Below are 22667 nucleotides of genomic sequence, written 5' to 3'. Positions count from 1 at the left end.
CGGTGTTGGCTCTTCAGCCAACAAAACACTAAGTTCGTTCCTAGTCGAGATAAAGTTTTATGGCGGTCTGGAACCCAGGCTTCTTGTGACTGTACACTGCCAATAATCATGTACAGTGACTGCTTTCCTCCATGTTTTTCTGCAGTATCGCAAAAGGACATCCAACTGCTCGTATTGTTCAAACCCGGTGAGGTTTTGACAATAGCATCTTTGGCGGCTTAAAGGCTTTGTTGAATAATAACAACTCACGACGTCTCAAACGTCATTCATGCTCGTGACTATTACAGCGTGCACCTAGAGAAAAATAGATTTGCGCTACTAGCGCCACTCTTATGCAACTGGGGCGAAATCTGGATAGATATCATCTTTCAGATGTAAAGACAATTCTTCCAACTTCCGTTTATGTCGCACAGCTTCTTCTTGGTGTCGCGATTTGTATATATATAATTTGACACAAAATGCAATAGAGTGCCATTTCGATTTTATTAATGCAAATACAGATAGATACCTGTTGCCTGATGAAAATATCTGAAATATCTACGTAAATTACAACGATCTATTGATTGCAAAAGATGACATTCCGAAAATTGTTGAAAACTGTGATTCTCTTTGTACTCTGACAAACCGAAACATTTGACTACCGCCAACGCCTGGTGGTGTTGCAGGCACGTGACGCGGTAATAAATGCATGAAAGCGGAACAGGCACGGACGGAATTCTAGTGAAGATATGGTCTGCAAATGAGGAAATCCATTGCAATAAGCTACTTTGACAAAGGGCAAATTACTACACTCCTGGAAATGGAAAAAAGAACACATTGACACCGGTGTGTCAGACCCACCATACTTGCTCCGGACACTGCGAGAGGGCTGTACAAGCAATGATCACACGCACGGCACAGCGGACACACCAGGAACCGCGGTGTTGGCCGTCGAATGGCACTAGCTGCGCAGCATTTGTGCACCGCCGCCGTGAGTGTCAGCCAGTTTGCCGTGGCATACGGAGCTCCATCGCAGTCTTTAACACTGGTAGCAAGCCGCGACAGCGTGGACGTGAACCGTATGTGCAGTTGACGGACTTTGAGCGAGGGCGTATAGTGGGCATGCGGGAGGCCGGGTGGACGTACCGCCGAATTGCTCAACACGTGGGGCGTGAGGTCTCCACAGTACATCGATGTTGTCGCCAGTAGTCGGCGGAAGGTGCACGTGCCCGTCGACCTGGGACCGGACCGCAGTGACGCACGGATGCACGCCAAGACCGTAGGATCCTACGCAGTGCCGTAGGGGACCGCACCGCCACTTCCCAGCAAATTAGGGACACTGTTGCTCCTGGGGTATCGGCGAGGACCATTCGCAACCGTCTCCATGAAGCTGGGCTACGGTCCCGCACACCGTTAGGCCGTCTTCCGCTCACGCCCCAACATCGTGCAGCCCGCCTCCAGTGGTGTCGCGAGAGGCGTGAATGCAGGGACGATTGGAGACGTGTCGTCTTCAGCGATGAGAGTCGCTTCTGCCTTGGTGCCAATGATGGTCGTATGCGTGTTTGGCGCCGTGCAGGTGAGCGCCACAATCAGGACTGCATACGACCGAGGCACACAGGGCCAACACCCGGAATCATGGTGTGGGGAGCGATCTCCTACACTGGCCGTACACCACTGGTGATCGTCGAGGGGACACTGAATAGTGCACGGTACATCCAAACCGTCGTCGAACCCATCGTTCTACCATTCCTAGACCGGCAACGGAACTTGCTGTTCCAACAGGACAATGCACGTCCGCATGTATCCCGTGCCACCCAACGTGCTCTAGAAGGTGTAAGTCAACTACCCTGGCCAGCAAGATCTCCGGATCTGTCCCCCATTGAGCATGTTTGGGACTGGATGAAGCGTCGTCTCACGCGGTCTGCACGTCCAGCACGAACGCTGGTCCAACTGAGGCGCCAGGTGGAAATGGCATGGCAAGCCGTTCCACAGGACTACATCCAGCATCTCTACGATCGTCTCCATGGGAGAATAGCAGCCTGCATTGCTGCGAAAGGTGGATATACACTGTACTAGTGCCGACATTGTGCATGCTCTGTTGCCTGTGTCTATGTGCCTGTGGTTCTGTCAGTGTGATCATGTGATGTATCTGACCCCAGGAATGTGTCAATAAAGTTTCCCCTTCCTGGGACAATGAATTCACGGTGTTCTTATTTCAATTTCCCGGAGTGTATTATACAGAGCCTATGAACGAGTACCTCCAAAATGGCGAAAATGGTCGAATGTTCACATGCTACTGTCGTGAGAATGTAAGAAAAGAGATAGGAGGACGGTGAAACAACCACTGGGCGCTAAGTGGTTGGACGTCCACGACTCATCACAGAAAGTGGGGTCTGTAGGTTTGTCTGCTCTGTAAAGTAAGATAGGTAGTGATCTGCATCATGTCTACCAAAAGAGCACAAAGCTGTTGCGCGCACAAGTGTTTCGGAGCACGCCATTTCCAGCATGTTGGTCAACAAGGATCTTCACAGCAGACCGCCACTACTTGTTCAGATGTTGACCCAACAGCACTGTCAATTATAACTGTAGCAGCCACGAGACCATCGGAATTAGACCGTTGATGAATGGAAACGTGTCGGCTCTTCGGCTGAATCAGCGCCCAGGTGATACACTATGCCGATGGTAGTCCCCACAAACGCCGTCATCGATGTAAACGGCGGCTCGAAACGTGCAGCGCGCCACGGATGCCGGTTTGTGGGAGTAATATTATGCTGTGGGATACATTCTACTGCGCTTGGATGGGACGTATGGTATTAATCTAAGACATGCTGACAGTTGCGAACAACACGTATCACTTCGAGCCTGATGTCTTTCCCGACGGTGATGTCCTTTTTCAGCAGTATAATTGTCCCTGTCTCGGAGCCAGAACTGCGATACAGGCGTTTGGGCAGCATTACAGTGAATTCAGGTTGATGTGTCGGCGACGGAATTCGCCTTACGTAAATCCCCTGGAACCCGTCTGTGCCCCATCGTTCGTCATCAGCACGTACGCAAATCAACCGCCCGTTATTTACGCGAGTTACATTTCCTGCGCGTAGACATCTAATACCACAGACCTCCACAAACCTACCTACAAACCTTCGAGTCCCTGATACGTCGAATCAATGATTTATTTCGTTCCGAAGACGGACAGACAAGCTATTAAGCAGGTGATCATAATTTTTTCCCTTATCAGTGTATATTTCTTCCGAGTGACAGCATTGTTCACAAGTGATATGGGCTGTAAGACAAATACGACTGTGATTTCTTGCTTACATACATGGATCAGCCAGAACATTTTGACCATATACCTACTATCGATATAAAGCCGCCCAGGTAATAGTTGTGTCACCTGGAGAGGAATGACTGCTAGCCAGACACAAGCGCCATGCTTCTGGTATGAGTCAGTGTGCTGACTGTGTGTAGAAGGAGGAAGGCACACGATGGATCTGACTGAGGGCAGATTTTGATGGGCCAGAGACTTGGCATGAACACTTAGGAAACTGCATGATTTCTCGGATGTTCAAGGAGTGCTGTGGTGAGTGTCTTCAACACATGGCGAAACCAAGGTGGAACCACGTCCAAACGCTCTGCGGTCGGACGTCGTAGGTTGGGCAGACTGGTAAAAGAGGACAGGCGGTGCATTGTGGCGGTACTAACGTTAGAGTTTACTGCTGAGCAGAGTAAAAGTGTATCTGAACAGACAAAGTACCGAACACTCCTACCGATATGTCTTTGCAGCCGACTACCCACCCATGTGCCAGGGTGCACACCACTACATTGGCTACTACAAGAGGAATGGGCACGTGACCATCGACACTGAGCGTTGACGCATTGGCAGAGCATTCCACGGTCTGATGAATCCCAACACGTTCATCATCGTACCAAAGGGAACGTGCGAATCAGTGGTCTTCGAGGGGAACAGATCCTCGACATCCGTACTACAGGACAGAGACTAGTTGGTGGCTTGATTATATTCTGGGGAACATTCACACGGGCATTCATGGGTCTATTGGAGGTTGTACAAGGCACCATGACGACCCTGGGGCATGGTACACTGGCTGCACCCATTCTTGACGATCATGTTTGCCAACAACAGTGGCATTTTTCAGGCAAGATAATGCGTCATGTCATAAGACCAGGTGTGTGGTACAGTGGATTGAGGAACACAGTGGTGGGTTCCAATTTATGTGTTGGCCTCCAACTCGCCAGATCTGAACCCAATCGCACACATCTGGGATGTAATTGAATGTGATGTCAGAGTTCATCACCCGTCTCCCAGAACTTATGGGAATCAGGTGACTTATGTGTACAGATGAGGTGCCAACTCATTCCAGCGACCTACCAAGACGTCATTCCTTCCATACCAGAAACTGTTTACTAGTTAGGTAGTCATAACGTTTCGGCTGATCGCTGTATAAAAACAAATTATTTCCATAGTGTTTTTATCTATTCATATCTTCCGTAATAATTTAAAATGATCTTACCCCATTAATTTAAACATGACAAATGGGAACAATTTATTAATTATAATGAGGGTTTTAAGACAGATGTGACACTATTGTATGCAACTTATTTTATATTGTGCACACACGTATCACATGAAATTTGATGTGGAGATAGTACAGTTTTTACAGAGGTAGAAAGAGACATAGAAAACTTACTGTGATGTATAAATCGGAGAGACGATTATGAGGCCGATATTGAAATATCGTACATTATTTTACCTTGTTGATTTCACAAGTCTGTGACAAAATTGAATGATGAGGCAACACAGTATTTTGCACAGGTGGAAAAAGAGGAAATGTGCTGTGGTTCATAAATCAGTGAAAAGCTGAGGAGGTGGTTGTGGAAATATTGCACATACTTTTTTGATGTTCTGTGCAAATATGTGAGATGAAATTTAGGCATGAGACAGTACATTATTTACAGAGGTGCAGTGTTACACAGTGTTCTGTGTGTGTGTGTGTTTGCCTACTCAGTTCAGAGGCAATTAATTGTAACATGGCACCAATTCAAGTGAGGCCCCATATTATGCACTTCAGAGGCACATATGTTTCAACATGACGCGGCTTTTACGCATTTCAAGTGAAGCTCAGGCAATTTTAAAGTATAGAAATTCTGCATATCTCCAAATGTGACCCCATTTTCACGCAATCCAAATGACTTGCAGCCCTATTTTATTACTAGGCTGTGATGAGGTGTAAACAGGAGGATAAGGGAAATATGGGATATGGGTACTAGATCTGTGGAGTTTCAAAGCCATTTACGCTCTTAAAAATCATTTAAGTGTAAATTTGATCCTGAATGCTAATTGGATTTCTACTCCTGTAATTAGTTTTACGCAATCATCTCATTTTAAATTCCTCTGTACACATACTCCAAGACACTTTTATGGATATGAATGCTGGGTGAAATCGTTGGCCTGGTGTATTTGCTTACTTGTGCACAATATGTAAATTTTTTAAAAATGTTTTTGGGCAACTGCCAAGTCTTGCACCAAGCATTGACCCTCTGCAGATTTTCCTGTACATTGTTACAATTTACTTTCCTTGTTGCTTCTGTGTATATATGACAGCGTCTTCCTCAAAAATCTTCATAGATCTTCTGACTAATTGTTTATACAGATTTTAAATGTAATGGTCCAATAACACTTCCTTGGTATAGATACAAAGTCAGTATTATGTTTCCGTTCAGGATGACAGGCAGTGTGGAGTTTTATCAAACGCCTTCCAGAAGTCAAGGAAGACGGTATCAACCTGGGTGCCAGTAGCACGAGATCGTCATCTCACGGATCAATAGAACAAGTTGGGTTTCACACGTTCTCAGTTTTCAGAACTCCTGTTGTTTCCAAGGGAGGGAATTTTCGGTCTCCAGGAATGTCGTAAAACGCGAGAATAGAAAATGTTTCGAAATTCTGCAACAGCCCGACCTTAGAAGCATTGGTTTGCCCGTAAATGGAAATGGGAATGACCTGCACTTTTATCCAATCACTAGGAACGCTCGGCTTCTCCAACAGCTTACGGTATACTTCTGCCGGAAGACGAAAACAATTTCTTTTGAATACCCTATGTATAATCATATCGGTATTATCACCGACCGGTCGCAGGTTCGAATCCTGCGTCGTCTATGGATGTGTGTGATGTCCTTAGGTTAGTTAGGTTTAAGTAGTTCTAAGTTCTAGGGGCTGAAGACCTCAGATGTTAAGTCTCATAGTGTTCAGAATCATTTGAACCATTTTATTTAATTATTTGACGACATGCAAGTCACTACAAGATAAACTGAAAGTTAAAGATCGAATACAACTACCCAGATGTGTTTTCCCGTGGTTTCCACTGACTGTAGGGTGAAGTGCATGAACTGTACCCATCAGAAGAGACAACGTCCCTGTCTCATACTCTTTTCAATCGCAGCACTTCGTTCTTTATCTTCCATTTTGATCTTTCCTTCATGGTTCCCGTACGTATTGTATGTTCGGATTTGTAGCTTACATACACGATAATTCGAACTCCTTACAGCATTTTACATTGTCGAACTCTTTTTCTGGTTTGACGTATCCTATGTCACGGTCGACAAACAGGTGTTCAGTTTCAATTCAATATAAAACAAGATATCATTACCGACTATTAGTTCCATACCTCGTTAGCCTCCATAGATGAAGTGTTGGGGTGTCTGACGGCCATGTAAATAGCAGAGACAGACGTCCCGTTACTCCCAAGTATTTTTCCTTTGTACAAATACTGGAATGGGGAGCACACAGCTTCACGATACCAGTTGGCACTTGACTGAGAAGTATGAGCTGCAGGTGTCACTGTGGGGCGCTCATCTCACGCCACTGCATACCATATAATGATGACAAGATTGGAAAATGATGACACGGCTGCAGGTTGGCATTCATGGTCCTTAAGGACTGAAAGCGGAACTCATGAAGCTGATTACCTGGGAGCAATCTGTTTGTGACCATCAACCACCCATTTAATTTTGACCCTAATGGGTTGGGGAAAGCTCTGCACATGCGTGTCTTCTAATCCAACGCAATCGCCGATGATAACACAAGAAATCTATGAAAGGGTGTTGAATTTATATTAATGAGTTCATTCATAAAACTCTTCGTGACATTTCTCTATCGATGGTCGTATTGAGAGAAGTAATCTTTGATGTATGTACTTACATTCAGTCGCGGGGAATGTCCCGAAAGAATAACGCCAACATCAAAGGAAGAGGGCTCTGAGGACCACAATAGTGGATTCGAGTTGACATCCTACCCTTTACATTGGCCATATCGTGCTTCTGTGAGATACATCTAGGATGTAATCGAACACCATTTCAGAGATCACGAGACACCTCCTCATAATCCTTGGGAACTATGTGAGCTGAGTGTGAATATGAGGACACGTTCTGCAAACTAGTATAAGCTGCTATGGGGTTCATAACACGGTGTGATATTTTGTATAAAAGTTTTTTGCTATCTTGAATTTCAGAGAGACCGAAAGGCCACTGGTGCATGCTGCAATTTTTGGCTAATAGATATAATAGATTTTAACCATTCTAGATTACTATCTAGTTAATAACAGGAAAAGTGAACTGTTTTTATTTTCTTACTTTGGTGTTATAAGCTCTAAAAGATCGTCATCCATCGAGGAAACAATATTCATAACCTTTTCGGGGTCTGCTTTTGCTGGATACAGTCTTTCTTCGATGACTTGATGGTCTGAGTGGCAGAAGGAGGTCGAGATGTACATAAATACCTGAAAAACAACATTTTTGTAATTATAAATCAGTACATTCCTGAAATCACGGCAATTTTGAATACAAACAGTATCGTTTATGTAAGTGGATATTCTGCTTATTGGAATCATAGATCTAAAGTCATAACACATACTCTACTAACTCTCTCATGCATCACTGACCGTTTACACACTGAAGTAGTTATGGAAGTAATGCAAACTTTCAGGTTCATAGAAAAGAAGGCAAAACTGCATACTCAGTTCTCGAAAGGGAAATTAAGCTGAATGTTCAGTTGTCAAATATTACTTCGTTATTTAGTCTAGAAGATTTTTAATTTTACTAGTTACAGCTGGCCACGCACTTTGAATCAGAATGTTTGTTTCAGAAAAGAAGTGTTGATAAGTATCGTATCATACTTTGTTCTGACTTACTCCTGTTAATTAGATAATCTGGACGGTTTGGGCTGTAGGGTAAAGATCTCAGGGATGGGACACTTGGCTACATTTTCTTATAATTTATAATGTGGCTGTTTTAGGATTGTTGCAAAGGCACCACTGGTTACAGAAGGAGGTGAAGTTATTGAGCTGGAGCTGGAGGGAATTATAGGACGAATTGAGTTGCGGTGCACTGCAGGAAAAGTTGCGTAGTTAGCTTACTGGTGAAAAACCATGAAAGAAGGCTCTTGTGGGAAGACGCTTTTTTACAGGAGATAGAGAAAGGGTAGCAGGAGTGGTTTTCACGCATTCCTGCAGCGAGGACGAATATACTGGCGAAGTCACTTTCATTGTTGCATAACATGATCTATCGTTTACAAAGGATGCAGTTAATCAGGTGTTGATTAGGACGACGTACCAGAACCCATGGCGAGATTGAACGATGTTTGATGGCGTTGCAAACATTTGGCTCAGTGAGGAAAGTAAGGAAGCGGAGCTACGAAACAAATCATTCTAAAGGCAATGCAGGCCGAAAATATGTAAATTCACTAACATAACTGACACTTTCATTCAAACAGTTTTCATTCAAAGTGAATCAAAAATGGAGGAAACAGGATGCAGATGTTCATCAGAAAGGAGGAGGCAATGTCTGTGAAATTTAGTAAAACAGAAATTGTACTCACCTCTCTTTCTGAATTTAGAAAAATAATAAACTCATTCAAAATTTAGAGCTCTTGCGGAATTTGTGGCATCTCCGGCAAATTACTACATGGTTTTTGCCGATAGATAAGTAGGACACTCTGCCACATATGTAATACCTCACTGAAACAAAACATTTTTACTTTATAGAGTGAAATATACTACTGTTGAACCACTCCATGAAAAAGAGGGTTGGTCTGGTGCCAACAGCTACCGCCAAGTCTCACTTCTGACACCTTTGCCCAAAATTCTTGAAAATGTAATATACTCAGGAGTAGCTTCAAGTATCTGTAAAAATAAAGTGGCAACCAAACGCCTGTTTGGTGTTCAGAAAGGCTTTTCAACAGAAAACGCTGTATATGGTTTCACTAATAAAATTTTAAATGTTCTGAGTAACAACCGAACATCACGTGTTGAAATTTTCTGTGATCTTTATAAGGCATTTGATTGTGTAAATCATGGAATTTTTCTAGATAACCTTAAGTATTGTGGTACGAGTGGAACAATGCTCACATGATTTAATTCATATTTAACTGGACAAATACAGAAGGTTGAAATAAAAAATTCACATAATGTGTAGATATCAGAAGATTTCTCAAGCTGGGGAGGTATCAAGAATGGGGTCCCACAAGGTTCAATATTGGGTCCCTTGCTGTTGTGTATATATATATATATATATATATATATATATATATATATATATATATATATATATATATATAAATAACTTGCCAGTCAATATTCATGAAGATGCTGATGACACAAGTATAGTAATCACACCCAACAAACAAGGATTCACTGAGGAATTTGTACGTAATGTCTTGTAGAAAATTATTAACTGACTATCAAAAGCTTTGATGTAATGCAGTACCTACAGATCTGTGCAGTAAACGGTACAAAACCTACAAAACAATTAATGAATGCAGAGTTTGGAAAGACGTCTGTATCTAAGGCACAATATTCCAAATTTTTTGGTCTGTGCATTGATGAGAGATTAAATTAGATGAAACACATTCATGATCTACTGATATGTATGAAATCAGGTTTCGTATGTTATTAATGTGTTGCAAATTTTGGCGATAAACTTAGAAATATATTAGCTCACTATGCCTGTTTCCTCTCATCCCTTTCGCATGTGATCATATTTTTGGTTAATTCATCATTAAGGAAAGAAGTATTCATTGCACAAAGCTTGTGGTTAGAATAATAGCTGGATAACAGCCAAGATCATCTGGGAGGAAAATTATTAAAGGAACTAGTGATATTCACAGTAGCTTCGCAATGTATAGATTCACATACGAAATATTTGGTGATAACCCATCCCAATACAAAGCAATAGCAATGTGCAAAGCTTTAACAGTAGAAGAATGGCTGATATGCACTTCTTTGTGTTAAATCTAACTTTGGCACAGACTGGGGTGAATTTTTTGCCACAAAAATCTTGGGACACTTACCAAACAGCATCAGGAGTCTGACAGATATGCAACCAACATTTAAACAGAAATGAAGAGAATATGATAGCGAATAAAGAAATCTTTTGTTAAACTGCCACGTTCCACTCCATTAGAAAATATTGTATTCATTAATCTAATATAATCTCCAGAATGAGTTTTTCACTCTGCAGCGGAGTGTGTGCTGATATGAAACTTCCTGGCAGATTAAAACTGTGTGCCGGACCGAGACTCGTACTTGGGACATTTGCCTTACGCGGGCAAGTGCTCTACCAACTGAATTACCCAAGCACGATTCACGCACCGTCCTCACAGCTTTACTTCTGCCAGTACCTCGTCTCCTACCTTCCAAACTGTACAGAAGCTCATAAGAACGAGCGTCTTGGATATGTCAAAGCTGATCGGATGTTTCCAAGTTACTACTGTGAGCATCTATGAAAAGTGGTTGTAGAAAGGAGAACTCATGAATAGCGACAGGGCGCTGGCCTTACACGTTATTTAGAGAATATGGAAGTCAGATGCTTGCCCACTCTTTGAGGTTAGATGGGTGGTGGGTGATCCATGGCAGGTCTAACGACAGAGTATAATCCTGATACAGGCATAAGCGTTTCAGAGCAATTTCATGAACATAGACGTCTACGCATGTTGTCCCAACAACGTTGTTAATTAACATTGCAGTTGTCTGTAGGATCATCGAGATTGGACAGCGAAACAATGGCTATGGATCACCTGGTCGCTTGAATCACAGTTTCTTGTTACGCCAGGCCGATCGTCGTGTCTGGAAACACCATTATCCAAGCAAACAGCTGCACAAAACGTGCAAGTGCCACAGATGCATGCTAATGTGGATGCTAAAAAGTTATGATGGTCATTCACATGGACTTCCATGGGACCTGTGGTAGTTGTCAATGGGTCCATGACAGCTCCAGCTTTTATTAACTTCACTGTGGACCACCAGAACGTCTTCATGTTTGATGACCTCCCCATTGATAGCGATAGCGTCTTATATCAGGATAGCTTCCTGTGTTACAAGGCCAGAATCGTGTTACAGTGATTTGAGTAGCATGTAGTAAACTGATGATTTGGCCGCCAAATTTTCCTTATAGAAATCTGTGAAAATAATTTTGGCACACTACTGGGTTAATGCCTCCAGAACACACATGCAAGTTATTTATGAGAGCTGCAAGACCCAGCCATAGGCCTACCGACGTCTTATCAAATCGATCCCATGTAGAATCCCTACTTCATTGCATTGCAAAGGTGAACCAATTTGGCATTGCTTGACAAATAGTGCTAAACCTAGAATAGGAGGAAGAGGAAACGAAACGAAATTTCATTGATTGAGAGGGTGGTGTGTTATGTCATTACTGTGATTAAAAAGTCTAGTCATTTTACAAAGAACTTGGCAACATGAGTCCACTTGTGACTATGATACTGCATCCCTTCTGGTCTGGATGCACGCACTGATTAGGTTGGGAAAGTGTCATAAAACCAGTGAATCATCTCCTGAGTGAAGGTGGCCCACAACCATTATAATTTGTCGCATTCGGCATATTGTTGTTGTTGTTGTGGTCTTCAGTGCTGAGACTGGTTTGATGCAGCTCTCCATGCTACTCTACCCTGTGCAAGCTTCTTCATCTCCCAGTACCTACTGCAGCCTACATCCTTCTGAATCTGCTTAGTGTATTTCTCTCTCGGTCTCCCTCTACGATTTTTACCCTCCACGCTGCCCTCCAGTACTAAATTGGTAGTCCCTTGATGCCTCAGAACATGTCCTACCAACCGATCCCTTCTTCTGGTCAAGTTGTGCCACAAAATTCTCTTCTCCCCAATCCTATTCAATACTTCCTCATTAGTTATGTGATCTACCCATCTAATCTTCAGCATTCTTCTGTAGCTCCACATTTCGAAAGCTTCTATTCTCTTCTTGTCCAAACTATTTATCGTCCATGTTTCACTTCCATACATGGCTACACTCCATACAAATACTTTCAGAAACGACTTCCTGACACTTAAATCTATACTCGATGTTAACAAATTTCTCTTCTTCAGAAACGCTTTCCTTGCTATTGCCAGTCTACATTTCATATCCTCTCTACTACGACCATCATCAGTTATTTTGATTCCCAAATAGCAAAACTCCTTTACTACTTTAAGTGTAGCATTTCCTAATCTAATTCCCTCAGCATCATCCGACTTAATTCGACTACATTCCATTATCCTTGTTTTGCTTTTGTTGATGTTCATCATATACCCTACTTTTAAGACACTGTCCATTCCATTCAACTGCTCTTTCAAGTCCTTTGCTGTCTCTGACAGAATTACAATATAATCGGCGAACCTCAAAGTTTTTATTTCTTCTCCATGGATTGTAATACCTACTCCGAACTATTCTTTTGTTTCCTTTACTGTTTGCTCAATATACAGATTGAATAGCATCGGGGAGAGGCTACAACCCTGTCTCACTCCCTTCCCAACCACTGCTTCCCTTTCATGTCCCTTGACTCTTATAACTGCCATCTGCTTTCTGTACAAATTGTAAATAGCCTTTCGCTCCTTGTATTTTACCCCTGCCACCTTCAGAATTTGAAAGAGAGTATTGCAGTCATCATTGTCAAAAGCTTTCTCTAAGTCTACAAATGCTAGAAACGTAGGTTTGCCTTTCCTTAATCTTTCTTCTAAGATAGGTCGTAGGGTTAGTATTGCCTCACGTGTTCCAACATTTCTACGGAATCCAAACTGATCTTCCCCGATGTTGGCTTCTACTAGTATTTCCATTCGTCTGTAAAGAATTGGCTTTAGTATTTTGCAGCTGTGACTTATTAAACTGATAGTTTGGTAATTTTCACATCTGTCAACACCTGCTTTCTTTGGGATCGGAATTATTATATTCTTAAAGTCTGAGTGAATTTCGCCTGTCTCATACGTCTTGCTCACCAGATGGTAGAGTTTTGTCAGGACTGGCTCTTCCAAGGCTATCAGTATTTCTAATGGAATGTTGTCTACCCCCAGGGCCTTATTTCGACTTAGGTCTTTCATTGCTCTGTCAAACTCTTCACGCAGTATGATATCTCCCATTTCATCTTCATCTACCTGCTCTTCAAATTTCTATATTATTGTCCTCAAGAACATCGTCCCTGTATAGACCCTCTATATTCTCCTTTCACCTTTGTGCTTTCCCTTCTTTGCTTAGAATTAGGTTTCCATCTGTGCTCTTGATATTTATGCAAGTGGTTCTCTTTCCTATAGGCAGTATCTATCTTACCCCTCATGAGATAAGCCTCTACATCCTTACATTTATCCTCTGGCTGTCCCTGCTTAGCCATTTTGCACTTCCTGTCGATCTCATTTTTGAGACGTTTATATTCCTTTTTGCCTGCTTCACTAACTGCATTTTTGTATTTTCTCCTTTCATCAATTGAAGTCAGTATCTCTTCCGTCATCCAAGGATTTCTACTAGCCCTCGTCTTTTTACCTACTTGATCCTCTGCTGCCTTCACTATTTCATTCCTCAAAGCTACCCATTCTTCTTCCACTGTACTTCTTTCCCCCATTCCTGTCAATTGTTCCCTTATGCTCTCCCTGGAACTCTGTACAACCTCTGGTTCTTTCAGTTTATCCAGGTCCCATCTCCTTAAATTCCTACCTTTTTGCAGTTTCTTCTGTTTTAATCTACAGTTCATAACCAATAGATTGTGGTCAGAGTCCACATCTGCCCCTGGAAATGTCTTACAATTTGAAATCTGCTTCCTAAATCTCTGTCTTACCATTATATAATCTATCTGAAATCTGGTATCTCCAGGATTCTCCCATGTAAACAACCTTCTGTCATGATTCTTGAATCAAGTGTTAGCTATGATTAAGTTATGCTCTGTGTAAAATTCTACCAGGCGGCTTCCTCTTGCATTTCTTAGTCCCAATCCATATTCACCTACTACTTTTCCTTCTCTTCCTTTTCCTACACTCGAATTCCAGTCACCCATGACTATTAAATTTTCGTCTCCCTTCACTACCTGAATAATTTCTTTTATCTCATCATACATTTCATCAATTTCTTCATCATCTGCAGAGCTAGTTGCCATATAAACTAGTACTACTGTAGTGGGTGTGGGCTTCGTGTCTATCTTGGCCACAATAATGCATACACTATGCTGTTTATAGTAGCTTACCCGCAATCCTATCTTATTATTCATTATTAAAACTACTCCTGCATTACCCCTATTTGATTTAGTGTTTATAACCCTGTATTCACCTTACCAAAAGTCTTGCCCCTCCTGCCACCGAACTTCACTAATTCCCACTACATCTAACTTTAACCTATTCATTTCCCTTTTTAAATTTTCTAACCTACCTGCATGATTAAGGGATCTGACATTTCGATTTCCCTAAATTACTTTGAGCAAATGCCGGGATGGTTACCTTGAAAAGAGACAATAGACTTTCTTTCCCATCCTTCCCTTATCTAATAGGACCGATGACCTTGCTGTTTGGTCCCTTCTCCCAAGTCAACAAACCAGACATTTAAATTATTGATATTCTGGATTTGACACTGGAACAGAGTTGCCATTTCAGTTGCTTCCATACATCTTTTATTGCAGCAGATGTATATCTGATCTATGCCTGTTGCTGGCAGCAGGAGTACCTGTCCTGCAGACAATTCACAGAGAACATGTCTTGTCTGGATGATCATTGTGCTGTTGAGAAATGGCATCATAATACTGTAACAAGAGAGTTAACACGTGATGACGCAAGATGCCCATGAGACATAGTTGTGCTGTAACATTCCTCTCAATCGATACTGGCCGTGACTTGCTGTCATATGTAATGGTTCCCCACACCATACTGACAGGGATGAGAACGTTGCGACCCTCTAAAACATTGTAAGAAAGTCACCTCTCCCTAGGTCACCACTAACTCGCAGACAATGGGCATCTGAGTTAGTGCAGAATTCTATGTCATTTCTGAATACAGTGTCATGTCATTCTTTAGCAGTCCATATTTCTCAGGCACAGCTGCACTCCAAATCTGGCAATCTGTATTGCAATGTTAGCTGCAGCCTATGCACGTGACACTAATCTCCTAGTGCAGCTGCTAGTAGTCCTGAAAATAATGGAGTGGGATGACACAGAATGTCCCAGGGAGCTCATTACCTATTCTCTGGTGACCAGCAGAGATGTGAAGGGGCTATGATGTGCATGGTGTACTACATCGTGTTTCTCCATTGTGGTGGTCAGATGCTGTCCACTGGAACCATGATGACGAGTATGACTAACCTCACGTTCCCATACAGTCCTGCATCCGGCCACTATCGAATCCAAATGCCCACAAATGTCGATTCTGTATGATTCAACTTGACAGCCAAATGGAGACCCACAATGAAGCCTCTTTCAAACTCCGTCATATGCTGATTCCGCTACTTCATACCAGTAAACTGCATCTTCGTGTCCTTCACAGTGTTCACCAGATATATGACGCTGCTCATGCCCTGATAACAACAGTAAACATAAACAAAACTAATGCACTCTGGTGACCATACTGCTGATCACAGAGAATTGTATCTCTTATCATTTACATACCCGCTGGTTATGTGTACATGTGCAAAGCTACATTGATATCCTGCCGTGTCTACTGGATGCTTCAATTATTTTCGATGAGTGCATTGTGGCTCATCGGTGTAAATACACTCCCTTACTCTAAGAGCATGTTACGCCGTTTCATACATTCCTCGGACCTGCAGGTTGGGCAGCTGCTCGGCCAGCTGCAGCAAGCGCTTTGTGCCCACCACGTTGGTGGCGACGGCCTGGCGCAGGCTGTCGTCGAAGCGGACGCTGGCGGCACAGTGGAAGACGACGCTGACGTCACGCCGCAGGGCCGCAATGTCCTGATCTTCCAGCTGGAAGTCTGGGGAGCTGACATCGCCGCCGATCACGGACAGGTGGCGTGCAAAGTCAGGCCGCTCGTCTCGAACCTTTGAGAATATCTGCACAAATAAAACGCAGACTGCTGATGACAATGAGAATTACGTGTATTTTATGATAAACTAATAAATCAAATACATCTCCTTGAGAAGATGTAAAACAAGATGTAAAGTCCCTAATCTGATCTGGCTCACTGACTTAATGAGAAAAGATATTTGGAAGACTTTTGGCCAAGAAGGAACGAGAAGTAGTGAAAATGACACTGAAGCCTTCAAGTTTGACTATGATAATGGCATAACCGTAATACTATTCAAAATTAATTGTCACCCTCCAGTTGCTGTGTGACAAGTGAAGTGTGTAGATTACTTCACTGAAAAGCGAAGCCACCATCCTCAGCACTTCCAGTGTAGATTTACTCAACCACACTTGTACTTTTCCACTCTCATTCACATATTAGGGTATCTAAGATTAGCACTGGACATTTATTAATCCAAACAAAAACCACATGCCGAGCTACATGTCAAGATCACTAAAACACCCATACCATCTGTCGACACACAGATTCAAGTCCCTCACAATCGTGACAGAGACACACTCTCCACTAGCATACTATACAGATACTTATGCACAAGGTAACAAATGAAACGTTCATTTTATTCACAACCCAGCGCCTTGACTATTGCTTTGTGAAACTGTGTAGCGAAGATAACTGTTATAATCCCAGAAGAACTACTCTTATGCTGATTCCCCTACTTCATACCAGTAAACAGCATCTTCGTGTCCTTCACAGTGTTCACCAGACATATGACGCTGTTCATGCCCTGATAATAACAGTAAACATAAACCAAACTAATGCACTCTGGTGACCATTATGCAGATCACAGAGAATTATAACTCTTATCATTTACATATGCGCTGGTTATGTGTACATGTGCAAAGCTACATTGATATCCTGCCATCTCTACAGGATGTTTCAATTATTTTCAATGAGTGCACATTCGTCAGGCCTGTAGGTTGGGCAGCTGCTCGGCCAGCTGCTGCACGCGCTTGGTGCCCACCACGTTGGTGACGACGGCCTGTCGCAGGCTGTCGTCGAACAGTTGCTCATAATAATGGATACAAACCCACAATAATAGAAAAACTTCACAACAAAATGCAGACAAAAACCACAGATCCACTTCACAGCAGTCACTTCATGCCAAATCGGTGTGCCACTGAAGCCAAACCTAAATATGCTACTCTCCCATACATAGGCCAACTTTCATACCAAATAGCAAACTTATTTAAAAAGAAGAAAAATATCATAATCAGCTTTCCCACAAATAATAAATTACAACAAAAAGTAATCCATGATGTAAATACCTCCAAGAGTCCCTCCCATAAATCAGGAATATAAAAATTCAAATGTGATACATGCCCAAAGTTCTGCATTGGACAGACAGGCAGAAGTGTTGAAATTAGATATAAAGAACATATTGGTGCTTTAAGACTTGGTAACGTGAACAAATCAGCATTTGCAGCCCATATTGCTAAAGAAAACCATTCAGTGGGAAACATGGAGGACAACTTAAATATTTTACATCTAGCAGAAAAAGGAACCACTATGAATATATTAGAAGAATTTGAAATACACACACACAAAAACAGCACCCCAGACTATATCCTTAACGAACAAATAGAGTTAGCTAACACCTCTTTCCTGAAAGATTTCCAAAAATTACTTTCCAGTCTTCAAAGCAACAAAGCAAATAATATTAGTACACCTATCTGCAGATCAAGTAGCAAATTTATATCTTACTATAATTCTCATGATGCTAAATGAAAGTAAATAATATTGTATATATATATATATATATATATATATATATATATATATATATATTAAAGGAAAAAACTTTATAATTAATTTAACAATACCAACTCAAAAATTCAACGTCTCTGTACTAGTGTAAAAGGCATTACAGCTGCGTAAATGAATATATGATCCTTTCCAAACATAGGACATCATCGTCAAATGTTACGATATATCGTAGCATCTGTGATACTCATATGTTTGTAAGCTCTTAGTATGTATCAAAATATGTAGTGCGTGGTAGAAATCTTCTCAGTGACAAATCTAAAGTGTTCAGTGACAACAATTTACGTGTGCAACAATAAGAATGCAGTTGGAATGCATTTACATCTGTTGGACGAATGTTATGAAAACAAACATTCCTAACCGACGTTTCACGTAAGTCACATGCAACGAAAATCTGTAACGCAACCATCTGTGCGTGGCGTGTTTATAATTATGTATTATTTATATTTTAGGACAATTAATCTGTAAGAAACAGCGTGTAAACCGTCTGAGGATAAATCACAACGATTCGAAACCGGTAACGGTACCCTTTAAATAAAGGAACTGAAAGTAAATTTGTGGCTGGTTGCTGTCCTAACACCATTAATATTTGTCTTCAAACAATAGCCACGGTCTCCATCATGTCATCATATGACAAAATTGCATTACTCTTATTTCGCTCGAAATCGGTTTTCATGCAGTCTAGAACTGATCGTACAATTTTTCTGTATGTCATTTTTCCTTTATGGAACGTCATATTCCGAGAACCATTCCAGAAAAGTTAAGGGCACCATCTTGTGCTACTACAGTTTACAAAGAACGATTAAGTTAATCACTACACAGCAAATGAGTTATCGTTAAATTTAGTTAATTCACCATTTATAAAATCAGTGCTATGAAAGCGAACTCCTTGGCAAAAATAGACGTGTGCAGAACGGCAGCGTTTGGTATCTAAACTTAAAGTGAACTAGATTATAAGAAGATGATTATTAAGAAGCTTTTTAAAAAAAGGTGTTATCAAACCACAAATGATTAAAATCTTTGCAAGTGAACTGCTATTTAAAACAATCGAAGAGAAGAAAAATCATTTTGATAGTCCGATATTATGGGAAGACGGGACTACATTGAGCATAAGGACTATAGAGGCACTTCACTACTTTCAGTTGCTGAAACGATCTACTACAGGATTTTTGGAAACTAGATTGAGAAATGTGGTTGAACACAATTATAAGAAGGGTAGATAAGCTATATTCCACAGAAAAACAGCCAAGAACTCGTCTACATACCTAGGATGGTCAATCAATACCTGGTCGAGAAGAACACAAGATCTTTGAAGCCGTCATTTTAAACATGAAACATGCATGTGACAGTCCTGAGGGCCGAGCCCTAGAAGTCCATAGAGGCACATTGTATTGTAATATAAGCATACGAGATATTTGTCATAAAAGCCGGCCGCTGGAGGCCGAGCGGTTCTAGGCGCTTCAGTCTGGAACCGCGCGACCGCTACGGTCGCAGGTTCGAATCCTGCCTCGGGCATGGATGTGTGTGATGTCCTTGGGTTAGTTAGGTTTAAGTAGTTTTAAGTTGTAGGGGACTGATGACCTCAGAAATTAAGTCCCATAGTGCTCAGAGACATTTGAACCATTTGAGTTTTTTGTCATGAAAGAAAAGAACAGCTAACGAGATGTAGTTCGTAAAGATGCTAAGCATCACAGCGCGAGAGTAAAGAGACGAATTTTTTTTTTTTTTTAATGTGTGCCTATACCAAGACGCGCGTCCAGCGTTTAAATACTCTAAACACTATGACCCGCTGGGTGCAGATATATAAAATCATTGCCGCAGAGCTTGATAGCAAGAAACTGCGAAACAGAAGAAAGAACAATCTATCTTTTGTTAAGAAATATTCTAGAGATTTCATTATCCCTTTTACTATTGGTTGCCGACATGTTAAGACGTACTGCATAGCATTGCTACATGTTGTATTTTTGTTTTGTGTAAAAACTATGTGAAACGACGAACAAACATTTCCGTAACCCGGGTGAGGATACAATGTACTTACGCACACGCAAGGACATTTAATTTTTAAGAAGGAACGGACTGACAAAGCAGCGATTATTGGACTGCGCCGTGTACAAAAGAAATATCAGATGTAAGTCATGCAATTATTGTGTGTTTGTCAATGTCTAGAAATTTAAAGAAAATTTGTTCAAAATATATTAATATTTTACGATACAGCAATTTTCTTCTTATTCTTTTCTTTCACTAACCAAAAATGATGTTCACATTGTATATGAGCCTTGTTACAGGTTCGCTCTTTATCGCGGTGTCTCGATTGTATTTGGGAGACCACTAATGTGTTCAACTTCCGATCTGTTAATCTTTCTCTAACGAAATTCCACTAATTTGCTTTCGATTCCATTTTTATATTCAAATAGTACCCTTAGGTATTTTCATCGAAGATTCTGATTGCGTGAAGGCAATCTGGGTCAAGAGGTCAATTATTCGCGTAATCAATCCGTACGTCTCCTGAACACAATCGAGAACCGACGCATCGGTGATCAATTAATAATCTCTCCCTCTTTTAAAGTCGAACTAAAAAACGGCCGCACAGGATAGCCGTAAATACGCACTCTAGCGTTAGGTTTCATTTTGTCAGTAAATATTACCAACCAACAGTTACAGCATAACTATTATTATTTACTACTATTTCGTATACAGAATAAGCAAGTTCCTAACTGCAGATGTGGCGCCCGAACAGGGACTTACCTAAAAACTAATCTGTTTTTATTTTTCATGCTACCATCTGGAGGAAATTTGGAAGCGCACGGAAAAGGAACCAGTAAAAAAGGATGTATGTGCAGAAAAACGCAGTACGAATCCACAACAGTGGTAAATAGCAACGCGCAAGAGAACTAAAGTCAGTACGACTTACGTTTGAACCTTTGCGTACGAAGCATTCAATCGGCTGGTGAATATTCATGTCTACGCTTCTTTCCTTTTCCTCACGCTATTTAATTCCCAAATTTCTCCTTCCTTTTGCTCTTAGATCTGCCTCTTTCACATCATTTCGCTTAAAATAGTTAGAAATAGTTACGCAAAATTGCCATTGTTGTATATTTTAGTGGATCAAAATGGCCGCTCTCTACACCAGTTTCAGTGCTGTATAAGTGTTTTTCATTTATTGTCGGCGCCAGTCCGCGTCGCAACCGCGTGAATGCTCGTTGTCAGATGTACTAAAATTGTTTTCTGATGAAAACCAGTTTTGAGGCACACATGGGACAGTTAACACAAAAAAGTGATAATATTGAAGTTCACATGGGTAATCCTAGAAGTGGATGTTGATGCCAGATTACAGGAACAGAACAGAGCTGTAGACAGCAGTTTCAACAGTTTAGAATTGAGGATAGAGGATACTCAAGTGGAAATGACCAATATAAATTCTGTTATTACCGACATCCAAACACAAATTGCCGGCCGTAGTGGCCGAGCGGTTCTAGGCGTTACAGTCTGGAACCGCACGACCGCTACGGCCGCAGGTTCGAATCCTGCCTCGGGCATGGATGTGTGTGATGTCCTTAGGTTAGTTAGGTTTAAGTAGTTCTAAGTTCTAGGGGACTGATGACCTCAGAATTTAATTTCCATAGTGCTCAGAGCCATTTGAACCATTTTGAACACAAATCAAAAGTTCGAATGACAACTTGGAGGAAAAAATTAAAGCCATTACCACTGCTTACGCAAGCGAGCTAAACGCAAACGTACATGCAAAAATAGACAGTGTTCTTTCCATGATGGATTCCGCCGATACCAACATTGGTAGAAAATTTATAGATTTGCAGACCCAAGTCGATGTGTGTAAATCAACAGCGAGTGACTCTTTGAAACATTACAATGATGTTTCAAAAAGAGTAGGCCAATTGATACACTCCTGGAAATTGAAATAAGAACACCGTGAATTCATTGTCCCAGGAAGGGGAAACTTTATTGACACATTCCTGGGGTCAGATACATCACATGATCACACTGACAGAACCACAGGCACATAGACACAGGCACATAGACACAGGCAACAGAGCATGCACAATGTCGGCACTAGTACAGTGTATATCCACCTTTCGCAGCAATGCAGGCTGCTATTCTCCCATGGAGACGATCGTAGAGATGCTGGATGTCCTGTCCTGTCCTGTGGAACGGCTTGCCATGCCATTTCCACCTGGCGCCTCAGTTGGACCAGCGTTCGTGCTGGACGTGCAGACCCCGTGAGACGACGCTTCATCCAGTCCCAAACATGCTCAATGGGGGACAGATCCGGAGATCTTGCTGGCCAGGGTAGTTGACTTACACCTTCTAGAGCACGTTGGGTGGCACGGGATACATGCGGACGTGCATTGTCCTGTTGGAACAGCAAGTTCCCTTGCTGGTCTAGGAATGGTAGAACGATGGGTTCGATGACGGTTAGGATGTACCGTGCACTATTCAGTGTCCCCTCGACGATCACCAGTGGTGTACGGCCAGTGTAGGAGATCGCTCCCCACACCATGATGCCGGGTGTAGGCCCTGTGTGCCTCGGTCGTATGCAGTCCTG

At 41.8% G+C, this 22667-nt stretch overlaps 1 protein-coding gene across 2 annotated transcripts in view; it reads right to left on the bottom strand.

Annotated features, from left to right (window-relative positions):
* Positions 1 to 22667, bottom strand: part of LOC126100485 (fatty acyl-CoA reductase 1-like) — a 501954-nt gene that overhangs the window by 79943 nt on the left and 399344 nt on the right. The window contains exons 3-4 of one of the 2 annotated variants that reach the window (XM_049911092.1): positions 16062 to 16310; positions 7621 to 7766 (exon numbers count right to left, since the gene is read on the bottom strand). The exons of the other annotated variant lie outside the window; for it this stretch is intronic. Coding sequence (XP_049767049.1) covers positions 7621 to 7766; positions 16062 to 16310 — 395 coding nt within the window. The remainder of the gene's footprint in view (positions 1 to 7620; positions 7767 to 16061; positions 16311 to 22667) is intronic. 2 annotated transcript variants of the gene reach the window in all.

This window comes from Schistocerca cancellata, chromosome 9, assembly GCF_023864275.1.
Source record: "Schistocerca cancellata isolate TAMUIC-IGC-003103 chromosome 9, iqSchCanc2.1, whole genome shotgun sequence".
Lineage (NCBI taxonomy): Eukaryota > Metazoa > Arthropoda > Insecta > Orthoptera > Acrididae > Schistocerca > Schistocerca cancellata.
This window is presented reverse-complemented; position numbering and strand designations above follow the sequence as displayed.